General features: G+C 58.3%; 2 protein-coding genes and 1 pseudogene across 2 annotated transcripts in view; all 3 read right to left on the bottom strand.

Moving 5' to 3' along the window:
- Nucleotides 1-1,079, bottom strand: part of LOC105540134 (putative uncharacterized protein FLJ25328) — an 18,150-nt gene extending 17,071 nt beyond the window's left edge. The window contains 1 exon segment of the mRNA XM_011980628.1: nucleotides 973-1,079. Within this exon segment, the coding sequence (XP_011836018.1) occupies nucleotides 973-1,079 (107 nt within the window).
- A 792-nt stretch (nucleotides 1,080-1,871) lies between these two features.
- On the bottom strand, nucleotides 1,872-4,590 carry LOC105540133. The gene is made up of 4 exons (XM_011980627.1): nucleotides 4,564-4,590; nucleotides 4,290-4,381; nucleotides 2,598-2,667; nucleotides 1,872-2,381 (listed from the first exon to the last, which is right to left on the bottom strand). The coding sequence occupies exons 1-4, from the start codon at nucleotides 4,588-4,590 to the stop codon at nucleotides 1,872-1,874; spliced, it is 699 nt and encodes a 232-aa protein (XP_011836017.1).
- Nucleotides 4,591-7,877: 3,287 nt separating this feature from the next.
- LOC105540132 lies at nucleotides 7,878-11,319 on the bottom strand (annotated as a pseudogene).
- Nucleotides 11,320-13,046: the final 1,727 nt, after the last annotated feature.

The raw sequence follows: 13,046 nt of genomic DNA, 5'->3' as shown, positions 1-13,046 counted from the left end.
ATGTCCTTTTTTTTTTTTTTTTTTTGAGGCAGTCTGGCTGTGTCGCCCAGGCTGGAGTGCAGTGGTGCCATCTCAGCTCACTGCAGCCCTGACTTCCCAGGCTCAGGCCATCCCCCAACCTCAGCCCCCTAGCTGGAACTATACAGGCGCGCGCCACTAGGTCTGGATAAATTTGTTTTGTATTTTTTTTTGTAGAGACAGGGTTTTGCCATGTCGCACAGGTTGGTCTCAAACTCCTGGACTCAAGCAGTCCGCTGCCTCAGCCTCCCAAAGTGCTAGGATTACAAGCGGGAGCCACCGCGCCTGGCCTCTTTAATCATTTTGACTCACTGGCATTTCAAACTGACTTCCTTAGTTCTGTGTGACCATTTCGGTACCCAGGGATTTCTGAGGCAGCGTTAAGTTCGACTTCATAAAAACAGCAGATACTTTAACCTTTCAGTGACAGATTTAGAAAGTGTCAATAACCATATGGTTTAGCTCAGTAACTATAAAAACGTGGAAAGTTTGGCATTGCAAGTCAGAATCCCTTCCTGCTCTTTCATTTAAGCAGCTTTCGAATCTCTGTGGCATTTTCTAGTCATTTGTATTTCTCTTACAATAATAAGAGCTTAAAAATGATTTTTAAGGTTTAATGTCCTGGGGGACTTATCAGTCATACTTTTATTTAAAACACAGTATAAACCAATTATGCTTGCCTTCAGTATTTGAAATAGTAGAAATTATTGCAACCAACAGATCCGCCAACACCTGTTTTCATGATGTATGACACTGAAATTTACAGACGTCCCTGAGAAGTTTTTAAGTAAACTAGTGAATCTCAACCGAGTCTCAGTTAACAGTGTAGATCCATTAAAAACAAATCTTCTCCAAAAAAAAAAAAAAAACAAAATCAAAACCAAAACTTTCCTAAGAACTGAAGCCAGGTGTGTGTTGTCACTGCCTCAATATTTTTAATCCTGATGGACTGACTCCCTCTTCTCCTTGCTGTAAGACACGTTTGCTGAAATCTTCAAACTGAGTTTCAAGACACTTGCTTGAAGAGGCGATGCTACAGCCGCCTCTAAGGGAATAGACATCGTATCAGAGATGAGCGTTGCGTCTGCCTCCTCCGCATGTGCCAGCATCCATCCTATCATCCACTTGGCCGTGCCAATTGATGGCAGCTGCTCCTCCCGCCCCTCCCACTGCCAGTATGTGATCCTGAGTTAGTCATTCCGTATGTTAGCCTTGCACCCTTTCAATCAGAAAAGTTGCGGCTTACTGGAAGAAGGGAGCGGGGAGAAACGCAAAACCAAGATTCTAAAGGCACAAAGCTGCAAGGCTGCTCTGTGAGAGTTTGCAAACAGACTACAGGTGGAATGTAAATCACCCTGGTCTATGAAAGTAAAAAGGCATCCACAGCAGGCTCCATCCAGCCAGCTTCTTTGAGACCCTTCATGGATTTTTAGGTCTACCAAGTGTGCATAAAAATACTCGTACTTCAAAAAGCAAGAAGGCAAATGGTATAATCTCATGATCTCAAATTTACAATGATGGTACAGGCCCAGCGAGCCTTTGAGGGCCGGGCGCGCACCCAGCCTGTCCACCAGTGTGGAGCTGTTTGCTCATGCATCATCCTAGTCATAGTTGCTGCCCTGGTTGGCCTAGCTGCCACCAAAGAGCTGCTGAGGCAACGGCTGCTGGGCGCCCCCACTGTCTGGAAAGCCTGCACTGGCCGTGGCACCTGTTGCGGCTGTGGCAGTGGCTGGCAGGCGTCAGGAGGCAGCTTCCAGGTGGTGGGAGGCACAGCGGGCAGGGCCTCGAAGCCTCTGGGCAGCACATCGGCCTGGCGGGCTGAGGGGCCCGGGCTGCTGCTTGCTGGACTGGGCTTAGGAGCGGGTGTGGATCACTTGCACTGCACAGATGGGGCTGGGAGGAGGCAGCAGTGGCCGTGGCTCTGTAGACCCCTTTGTGCCAGCCCCAGATGAGTGCTGTTTGCTGCACAGGCTCAGGACCTCATGCACCTGCTTCAAGATCTTGCCTGGATTCTCCAATGAAAAGTACAGTGCCCAGGTGTGCAGCGCCACGGTCCCCGATATTGTCATCCTGGTGCCCCTCCCTTCACAGGGCTCCGGTTGAGGCTGGGCCCCGTGTCCTGGGAAGTGTGCCCTGGGAACAGAGCTCTGTCTCATAGGTTGAGTCAGAGGCCACAGGACATGCCGCTGGCTGGTCTGGGCTGCAGGAATGCCTTGCTCACTCTTCCCTCTGGCAGCCTCTGAGGGAGCAGGTTTCCCCGTAGAAAGTAGAAAAAGAGGTCCAGAGGCACTGGAACCATCTGGGGCTACAGGGCAGCTGGCCAGGTGCTGCCCTGGCTGCCCCCACACCATGCCAGTCACTGTCTACTGAGAAGACGGATGCAGGTGCCATTGGGCAAAGTGGATGTCTCTGGACTTGCCTCTTGGTTATTATCACAGTGCCCAGCAAGGCCGGGTTTCAGGGCCCTGATGGGCTTGCTGGGCGTGTCCCACTGGGTCCCACCCACGATTCTGGGGTTGTCTTGGGCACCCGCGCAAGGTCCAGAATCCCTATTCAGAGTTGAACCACAGGCCCCTGACGTCCAGGTCCATGGCGAAGCTTGGGCAGGAAGTTCCAGAGGAGGTACCCTGGGGCAGCCCATGGTCTGTCCTGAGTTGGGGACAGCCTGGCTACACCCTGATCCCCCCGGGGTCCCAAGAGAACAGTCTGCTCCCTTGGGCTCTACAGATGTCCTCTTGTGTCTCTGGGCCTCGGGCTCAGGGACAGCCTGGGGGATGGGGGCAGGGTGGCGGAGGACCAGGCTTTTGTTCTGGAGGGGCCGCCTGCAAGCCTGCTGGAGCTGGACAGCCTGGGGTAGGCCAGCCCATCTCCCTTGCAGAAGGACTTGATGTTGGGAGATGCTTGCAGAGGCCTGGGTATCAGGGACTCTAGCTCCAGTTTCGCCGAAAGGAAAGCAGACATGTGTGGTCCGCTTCTCCACCGAGCCCATTAGGTCCTCACAGGGCCGGGCTCCCCCGGACCTGGGTCTTTGGAGTCCCTAGGGTCCCTGTGTGGCTCCTTGAGTCTGATGCTGCAGACACTCCTGCAGGTATCTGATCCTGGAGTGACAGTTGTGTGTGGGCTGTGGCGGGGGAGCCGTCGGGGCACCTCAGGTTGCTCCTAGGCCGGCCCCCGAGGGTTTGGGCTGGCTCAAGGCTTCCTGCCTCTCTCTCTCACCCCAGGGCTGTGCTGGCTGGGATGCAGCCCTGATTCAGAACTTAGATGGGAGGGGCCTTTGCTGTCACCTGGCCCCCTTGCCACCTCACTCGGGGGCCTGTCTCTACAGTGGGTGAGATGGATGGCCCCAGGCATGGGGTCCCCTCTGCCCTCCGGGGCCATCCACTCCATGCCAGGACTGGACCATTTCCACACCTGGCTGGACGCTTGGTTCTGGCTCTGGGCCAGGGCTGTTGCGCGTGTCCTCTCCTCGAATCCTTCCTGGGCCAGGCATACTGATTCTCTTGTCTCCAAGGCTCAAGGTTTGTTGTCCTGATGCTCTTGGTGGGGGTTCAGGGGTAAGCAGCCCCTGCTGCTCTCTGAGGCTGTGGATGCTGCAGGTCGGGCTGTGGGCTCGCACAGATGGGTCCTCTGCAGGGACCTTCGAGGGCAAAGCAGGACACTGTGGAAGGTGGCAATGGTGGGGCTCGGAAGAGTCTTTCCCCTGGTCCCCCCGCCTGATCTGCAGCACGTCCAGCACACACGTGCTCAGCACCTGCCCTGAGGACCTGCGGGCTCATTTCCAGAAGCTTCTTTTTTTTTTTTTTTGGACGGAGTTTCACTCTTGTTGCCCAGACTGGGGTGCAATGGTGTGATCTCGGCTCACTGCAACCTCCGCCTCCCGGGTTCAAGAGATTCTCCTGCCTCAGCCTTCCAAGTAGCTTGGATAGCAGGTGCCCGCCACCATGTCCAGCTAATTTTTTTTTGTATATTTAGTAGAGATGGGGTTTTACCATGTTGGCCAGGCTGGTCTCGAACTCCTGACCTCAAGTGATCCCCCCATCTCGGCCTCCCAAAGTGTTGGGATTACGGGCGTGAACCACCCTGCCTGGCCTCCAGAGGCCTCCAGAAGTGCGAGAGGAAGGCCCAGGTAGTGAGGCTGTCGGGGCCCAGGCCCTCTCCACGATTGACTGCCCCAGAGGGTGACTTGGGAGGGGACCTGCTACTGGGGCCCACCTGGAGGTAGCAGGACCCACCACCTCCTCATCCGTAACCCCATGGAGACATGAAGGCACCTGAACGCCATGGCATCCTCCAGGGCCCAGGCCCAGAAGAACTGGTCCTGGGTGAGCTCCCTGAGGGTGGACTGGGACAGCTTCATGAGATGCTTTAGGGGCAGGGTGGGCATCAGGCCGGGAGGGGTCCCTGGGAGAGGTTGGTGTTCACACGCTGTTTCCACCATGGCCCCCTCCCACTGGGCAGTGCTGGGTCCTTTTCAGGCCACCCCCGGGGTCCAGCTGTGCATAGGAGGCCACGGCCAGGGGGAGGCGCGGGCAGGGAGGGGCTCACCACACTACTGCCTTTCATCCGGGTCATGTCGAGGGTGGGCTCTGTGTCTGAGAGGTCTCATGGTGTCCTGTCCCTCAGACTGGAGCAGAGGGTCATGGGGACGGTCTGAGGGTTCTGTCTGTCCCGCGTATTCCCCTGGATAGCCTTGGGCACGCCAGGACTTGACTCTGTCAACTTTGGAAGTTGTGTGCCGTGAGGACACGCTAGCCCTCCAGAACGTAGCTGCCTGGCAAACCCAAAGGGAGTCTTTGGGGACAACAGGTGTGGGAGGACCTGGCCCTTCTTAGCTGGGGGCTGGTGGCTTGGGCAGGGCCCACTGGGGTTTCAGTGCCCTGGAGCACCAGGGACCCCTCCCCATGGGATGAGATCCCCCACCCCACTCCCCTGTGAGGCTGAATCAGAAGAGGTCCTGTAGCTTCTCATGTGGGAGTCTCATTTCAGTGGGGATGTGGCTCCTGGAAGGAGAGGCTCCCCACGGGCTTGGGGCTTCCCTGGGCTCTCCCAAGTTGAGTCCCGGCCCTGTCTGCCCATGAGGCTGGGCTGAGCCCCCGGCCTCTGCTGTGAGATGCTCCCTCTGGGCATTGCTTGGCCTGCGTGCCCTGCAGGGACATGCCTGTGCCTCCTGCCAGGTCGGGGTGAGCCCGTTCCTCCTGGGGAGCCAGATCCCTGGGCTGGGGGATCCAGGCAGTGTGGGGCAGGAGGGTCCCTGGGCTGGGGGCTCCCTGCTTACTTCATTGATGTATGAATGTACCTGCTTACTTCATTGATGAGGCACTGGAGGAGTCAGCGTAAACATGGAATTCTGGGTACACAGCTCATCCTTGTCCTAATGGGAGCAACAGAGGTCCTTGGGGCCCCTGGGCCTGCCCCCAAACCTCCCTATTCCAGGCCCCTCTGCAGACCCTTCCCTGAGAGACAGAATACCAGGTGGTGGCTGGGGCACCCCTGACACCTGCCCCCTGCACGGACCCCCAGGACACACTTCCCTTAGCCCTGCTCAGCCGAAGCTCGGCCCGGGTAGAGTGCGTCTGCCTGCTCCAGGGCAGGAGAAGGAAACTCAGTTCCGGAGCCATGGAGAGCTCCATGTCCCTGGCTGGGACTCAGCCTCTTGCCAGCCCCACCAGGGGCTCGAACCGCCCCTCTACCCCTGGCCCATGGGACCCAGGGCCTCTGGGAAGGAGCCGAGGGGACTGTCCGTTCACCAAGTGCCGAGGATCTTTGGGAATGACGTTCATAACATGTGCTCCTCGCGGCCTGGCACAATTTGGGCTGCAGAATCCTGAGAAGCCCCCGACCCATCTCGAAATCAGAGACCCTCCTAACACGCGGAGCCGTCCGCCGCCTGGAAGGGCTCTGACGGGGTTCAGGTGGAGGGGAAATTGGGCCCCGGCTCATTTTTTGATGAGAAGAGGGCTTCTCGGATCCAAACTCATTTCATGACAAGAGCCGCGTCCATCAGGCACTTCAGCAACTTGTTCAAAATGTTTCCTGGGACGACCGTCCGGGGACACCACCAAGCTCTGGGGGGGTTTGGGGCAAGTCTGGGAGGAGGGCGTCATTACTTGCTCTGTGAAATGGTGGTCAGGCTCAGGTCAGACCAGGGGTCTGGGCCTTGACCTCTTTCCATCTTACTTTGACACCTTTGAGACCCTTCTCCTCCTGCTTGGATGTCCAAGCCAGTAGCGAGCTTGAGTCCCAACTACTGTGTCTTGGTGGGTCGCAAATGCTGAGTTTTTTTTTTTTTTTTTTTGAGACAGAGTCTTGCTCTGTCGCCCAGGCTGGATTGCAGTGGCGTGATCTTGGCTAACTGCAATCTCTGCCTCCGGGTTCAAGCAATTCTCCTGCCTCAGCCTCCCGAGTAGCTGGGAATACAGGTGCACACCACTACGCCCAGCTAATTTTTGTATTTTTAGTAGAGATGGGGTTTCACCATGGTGGCCAGTCTGGCCTCGAACTTCTGACCTCAGGTGATCTGCCTGCCTCGGCCTCTCAAAGTACTGGGATTACAGGCATGAGTCACCGCGCCCGGCCGCAAATGCTGAATTTTAAAGAAGCAATGACACGCCCCACCCGAGACGCCTATGCCTGTGAATATGGGAGTGTGGCCCGGGAATCTCGTTGCCTGGGAATACTCACGGGGTTAGATGCAGAATATGCCACCGGGACCTGAAAGAAATCCTGCTGCTTAGGAAAGAGAGAAAAGATCGTTTTGCTTCAGGCGGATGCTGTTTCATTTTGTCTACAAGCCCCGATGACAAATCCAACTCAAGGTTGAGATGATCCGCCGAATAAGCAGTGACCTTTTCAGGGCATCTGATTATTTTGGGAAATTTCTGGGTCAAATCCTCTTTCAGTGAAATGCAAATATCTCAGGTGTGCAATCACTCTGGTTGATTATTTTTCTCCCCTTTTTAGCACAGAGTGAAAGCTCAGTCTTTGGGATACGCAGTCCCACGTTTCTGAACCAGGGTGCCGAGTGTCCCACCCACCACTCCAGCACCTCCCAGAGCAGCTCCTTCGTCCTCCAAGTCCCCAGGGTGTCCCCTCTGCAGCCGATCTCTCCCACTCCATCAGCCCTTGGCCATCCTGATCTGTTATCCATCCCTATGGTTTAGCCTTTTCCAGAATGGCCCGTGAGTTGGAATCCTACAGTGGTCGACTGTGAGGCCTGGCTTCTTTCCCTCAGCGAAATGCATCTAAGATTCACCCACATTGCTACGGGGGTCAGGGTTTTGCTCCCTTTTCTCACTGAGTGGTGTTTTCTTCGAAGGGCGGATGCCCCCTTCCTCCCCTAATCCCACGTCGAAGGTTTTCTTGGTGGCCTCCGGCTACGAGTGATGATGAATCAAGCCGTGAACGTGGCACGCGGGTTTTACGTGGACGTCAGTTTTCAAATCACTGGGGTTAATCTCCGAGACTCTTCTGGGATGTGTGGCACGAGTCCACTGAGCTTCATGAGCAGCCGCCCAACGGGCTTCCAAAGTGGCTGTGCCCTGTCCCATTCCCACCTGGCAGGGACGAGGGGCCCCGGGGCTCCACATCCTCCCGGTGTTCGGTGTTGCCAGTGTTGCTTGGGAAGGCTCCTGAGCCCCCTCATCCTGCCGCCCTCTTGTGGGTCCCTACCCTGGTCCCCAGAGGCACACAGAGCACTTTCCACCATTCCGCATGATTTTGTTTGCTGCTGTCCATCTCCTTGGGAGCCGCCTGGATTCTGGCCCCATGTGTCACAGCCAGGCACAGGGCTTGGAGCCCAAGAGGCACTGAGTCCACAGTGCTGCATGCCTCCTGGGCCAGGAGAGCGCTTGGCCAGTCTGTCACTCTTCCAGGGTGACTCCTGCCTCTGCTCTGGGGAAGCCCCCATCCCTCCGGATAACCCCATCTTCCCAGGGACCCTCCAACCTCCACATCTGGTGGAAGTTCCCAGGGGACCTCTTGCCCTTGTTCTTCATGACCTGCAGGGCAGGGTCAAGAGGAGGAAGCAGCCTCCAGACAGACTGAAGACTCGCTGCCCCACACGGCCGTCATCCACAGTCCATGCTTCTGAAAGGAAGGAAGGAAGAAAGGAAGGCAGGCAGGCAGGCGGGAAGGCAGGCTTCCTTCTGCAGAAAGCTCCTTCTTTGGCCTGTTTTCCAACAAGCCAAAGGGGTCACCAGGAGGGTCGCTGGAGCCCAGCTCACCTGTGGTGCCGGCGTCACCGTCTGTGCCCAGGACGTGCATCTGATCCTCCATCTGGAGGCCTGGGCTCCCGACATGGCCTGGCCTGTTTGTCCGGCTCTGGCTGAGTGTGGAAGTGTGGTACCTGGCATTTTCCCAGGTTCTCAGCCTTCACTTTCTCGACATTCAGCAAGAGTGACCACATCTGGCCCCACATCTGCAGACGGATTCTCTTGTAGACCCCAACAGACAGCTATGGACAGAGGAACGCTCCAGTGAGACATGGGGTGACACTGGGGAGGACAGGACCCTGAGGATTCCGGATATCTCCAGCCCTTGGCTCCTCAGTTCCTCGGGAGAGGTGGGGTCTACCTAGGACTGGGTCTCTCCTCCCATGATTCAAAGAATGAAGAAGCACTCAGGGTCATGAACTCTGATCTTTTTATTTTTATTTATTTATTTTTTTGAGATCAAGTCTCACTTTTCACCCAGGCTGGAGTGTGGTGGCACGATCTCGGCTCACTGCAACCTCCGCCTCCTGAGTTTAAGCGGGTCTTCTACCTCAGTCTTTTGAGTAGCTGGGATTACAGGAGCCTGCTACCACAGCCGGCTTAGTTTTGTATTTTTAGTATAGACAGGGTTTCACCATGTTGGCCAGGCTGGTCTCGAACTCCTGACCTCGGGGGATCCGCCCGTCTTGGCCTCCCAAAGTGCTGGGATTACAAGCGTGAGCTACTACGCCTGGTCATGAACTCTGATCTTGACCTGTTCCTTCCTTCAGGTCACCAGTGAGTGTCCCTACCCCTGAGCTAGGACTGACCCAGGCCCTGGCATCAGACTCTCTCCTGGCAAGATGAGGTTTGCAGGGAAGAACAGGAAAGCTGGTGTCCCAGTGTGGTGTCCATCCTCTGAGAGGCCGGCAGTGCCAGGACACAGCCCTGGGAGCCCGTCCCCCTGACTCTGTAGAAAGTGGTCACGGGGCCCTTCCCTCCCCATGTCACCTCCTTGCCACTCCTATATCACTGCCAGTCAAGAAGCACCTGGAGCCATTTTTCTCTCTCTCTCATCTCCTGACGTCTTCTCTGTCAAATAACATGAAGTTAGTGGAGCTGCCGGGATGCCCCTTGGATGCTGGGTCCTGGGCTCCAGGGTCCCGACAGGATCAAACTGGAAGGAGCCAGGAAAGGGCCGGCCCTGGGGAACTGAGACCCTCTGACTGAATGGGCCCCGGTGTCCTGGCCTCATGACTTGGGACATGCCGTCCTCAGGCCACAGGCACCCCAGGCGTTGGTGGGGTCCCAACATCCAGGTGGGGTCTTGGCACAAGTGGGCAGTGACTGCTCAGCCACGACTGTGGTTCTCAGTTTGGGGTTTGGTCAAACCACCACGGGGACAGAGTCTTGAAGTCAGGTCCCGCAGGAACTGCCACCCCTCCCAGGGACAGCCTGTCACTCCCACTCATCACCGCCTGGGTCCACGGGCTGCTGACCACCCACCGAGTCTCCCTGTCCCTGGACCAGCCTCTCACACGGCAGGGTCAGGCTCTTACCTTTACTTCCAGGGCACTGATGGGTAGCAGCCACGTCTCACTGTAAGGCAACCCAGGCAGAGCTGAGGACCTCTGCCGGGCCGGGAGCTGTCCTCCTCCTCCCTTCGTGGGCCCCAGGGAAGAACAAGCCCTGTCCCCCAGCCCTGCCCCAGGTCTCAGTCCAGGGGACGCACAGGGAAGGGAGGACGGGTGCTTCCCTGCCAGCTGGCGCCTGGGAGGGGTTGGGGCCTGGGAGAAGAGGGAACGTAGGGCCCACCCAACCGGGGGCTGCTTGGGGCTTGTGGAGGGCGAGGCTTGGGTTGCACGACGGGGCTGCCCCTCCTGGGCTAGGCAGCACCCTCTGCGGGAGCTGAGAAAGTCCAGGCCTGAGGCGGGATGGGTGTGACCCAGGGTGGGTGGTCAGGCCCCAACAGCAGTTCCCGAAGGAGTGACCACATCATTCGTCCGAGGCCTGCTCAGGGCACGGAGGGTGCACCTGGGCCCTGTCCCACTTGACGCCCGCAAGGGCTCTCGTGGGGCCTGACTTTCCAGTGTACACCTGCCTCTCCCTGCACCCCGGCTGCAGACTCTGCCTGTTCCTTGACTTTGCCCGTCCTGTCCAGCCCAGAGAGTCTTTGTGGACAGCCTGGCCCTTCTTCCACCCTCATTTGTCAGAACCCTTGAGCGAGGGCCCTGGATCCATCCACACGCCCGCCTCGACCGCTCTCTCACTGGGCTGCTAAGTGCCGGGGGGGAGATGCCAGAGGTGACGAGGGTGAGTGAGGGCTCCGCAGGTGGCTGGGATGGCCCCACAGCCCCGTCTCCAGCCTCAGCTGGCTCTCGGGGCTATCATCCATCCATCGGTCCTTGCCCTCCTCTGAGCCACTGTGGCAGCCACACACTAGGGCCCTGGCTGTTCCCCCGCCGTCCTGCCTGCCCCGACTCGGCCTTCCTGATCCTCCCTCTGCCTTTGTGCTGATGGATCCAGCGGGGAGCCAGGGTCTCCGGAGGGCCATGCAGAGCCCTGGGGACTGACCGAGCCCCCTCTGCTAAGGAGTCCCAGGTGAGCCGCTACCCCCGGCCCCACCATGTGTTGTTCACCCCAGGCCATCAGCTCCATCCTAGGCTGGCTCCATTCAGGTGCGTCCCAGAAGTGGCACTTCCCGTGGGATCGTCCCCACCCAGCCTCCGCCAGGCTCCTCCCTCTCTCTATCCTGTGACCCCTGAGGGGCAGGCTCCAGGCTGGGCTCCCCTTCCCAGGACCCAGGCCCCCTCTCAGCACCAAGGCAGGTTGCCTTCAGCTGCAAGCTCATCCCTAGCCTCACCCTGACATGCCCTGGCTGACACCGTGCCCGTCTTCCCCTCCGCCCTCCCAGGGCCACAGCCCTCACTGCCCCCCACGCTTCTCCCTATAGGGTGGCTCAGTTGGGCCCCCTGAGTCCTCGGAGACCTGCTGGACAACTGCCCACAGGCTGGGCCAGGCACCCCCATGCCCTGTGGCCACACCTGTGGGTCTCACTGGGGCAGAGCCCAAGGGGACAGGACCAGACCCTCAGGTTGCCCTCTATTCGCATACTGTCTTTGAGACCGTTCTGCTAAGAACGTCTCCATCCCCACCTGCTCCCCCAAGATCCCTAGATGCGCCTCGCAGCTCTGGCCTGCCGCCCACCACCGGCAGGGTAGCCAGCTGGAGTTCCTACACCGGAAAGGAGGCTGGACCAAGCCGGGAAGACGTGTCCTGCCTCGAGAGACTTTTCTAAAAACAAAAGTTATCCCCTGAGCTGAGTTTGGTGGTGGTCGGGCAGCAGGGACAGAGGACTCACTGCATAATCCCAAGGCAATCGGTAACTTTGTAAGCTTTCCACATCCTTGGGCCCTGTCAGCGTCCCTGGGACCCAGAGGGGTCCAGAGTGAGGGGGTTGAGGTGAAGGGCTGTGGAGGCGCAAACGCATGGGCAACCTGCTCCCGTCCTGCTTCCCAGGGGAGCCCAGGACCCTCCTACCAGGGCACAGTGGGAGAGGCGAGGCCCCGCCTCCCTCAAGGGAGCAGCCCGACCTGTACCTGCTCACGCTGGGCGATGATGCCCCTGCTCCTGCGCAAGCAGGGTAGCTGCGTCTTCCTCCACGTCCATCCTGTGAGACAACATCGCCCAAAGGCTACGCTGCACCTGACCGCTTCAGAGAACACCTGGACCGCTCCTGGGGGCTCTGAGACCCTGCTGGCCGGTTGAGCCCCATGCCACCACTGCCCTGGGTGAAAAGGGGCCAGACCCAGTGGCCCCACGCCTGCTGGGGTCTCCGGAGTCTCTGCCCCTGACCAGAGGTGGACTCCTTCCTGAGGACTTGAGAACAGGGGGACCTGGACACAAGGGCCTGCTGTCGCCAATCGCCCTGAGACAGGCACACACAGGATGAACTGCATCCACCTGCCGAGGGTGAGGGGCCCCTGATGTGCTATCCTGGTCACCTGGAGGCAGACTGGGGTCAGGGACCAGAGAGCTCCATATGCTCCCCCTCCCGGATCACTCAGGGACCACCAAGAGGCCCACTTTCCTATAGGGAACAAGACACCTTGTGACTGCTCCATGTCACCCCCATCTCCACTCCCTCTGGTCAGTGAAGCCGCGTCAAGAATAATACCAGCCAAACGGGAGGGTGCTTGGTTTGGGCCAAAGCAGCCTCTGTGCTCACGGAGATGCCTCAGCTGGAGGAATCGTGGATCCCACAATTCTCAGCTGTCATTACAGGAAGGGGCCTTGTGTTTCCGGGTCACCAAGAAAGAATGAGAGAACTCTGGGAACTTGGTTCTGGAGAACCCCAGAGGGACCCCTCCCATGAACAGTCAGGGCAAAGAAAGGGTGAGGCCTCTAGGGGACCAGAGAGAGAAAAGGCCACGTGGGGAAAAGCCCCAGACCCGGCGATCTCCCGCTGCGGGGACCTACCTTAGAGCGCAGACTTGGATGGAGGACCACCCTCCACCCCACCCACAGGGGCTCTGTCCTGAGGGCTCTTCCAGGGCGAGGCTCAGCCCCACTGGGGTCAGAAACCCCAGGCAGACGTGCAGTCCAGAACAGGGAGGTCACAGAGGTCAAGGCTGGAGTTCAGCATGGCCCAGGGCAGGGCTGAGAGCATGGCCCACGGCCGCTTCTGGGTCTCTGAGCCAGTTACTGCCCCTCTGACCTCTGGCATCTCACCTGTTCAGTGGGTACATTCCGGGATAGCACCTCTCCACTCCCCGTGGAGTTGCCGTGAGGATGAAGGAGATAACTGTCTACATGGTCAGCATAGAACGGGCACCCGGT

This window comes from Mandrillus leucophaeus, unplaced genomic scaffold, assembly GCF_000951045.1.
Source record: "Mandrillus leucophaeus isolate KB7577 unplaced genomic scaffold, Mleu.le_1.0 Scaffold215, whole genome shotgun sequence".
NCBI classification, from domain to species: Eukaryota; Metazoa; Chordata; class Mammalia; order Primates; family Cercopithecidae; genus Mandrillus; species Mandrillus leucophaeus.
This window is presented reverse-complemented; position numbering and strand designations above follow the sequence as displayed.

What these genes read in the sequence shown, in the direction of transcription:
- LOC105540133 (XM_011980627.1), bottom strand. Translation starts at nt 4,590, where the DNA reads ATGACCCGGATGAAAGGCAGTAGTGTG. An exon ending in GGATGAAAGGCAGTAGTGTG is followed by an intron (nt 4,382 to 4,563) that starts GTGAGCCCCTCC and finishes CTGCCCCTAAAG; the next exon opens with CATCTCATGAAGCTGTCCCA. An exon ending in GAGGATGCCATGGCGTTCAG is followed by an intron (nt 2,668 to 4,289) that starts GTGCCTTCATGT and finishes TCCCCAACTCAG; the next exon opens with GACAGACCATGGGCTGCCCC.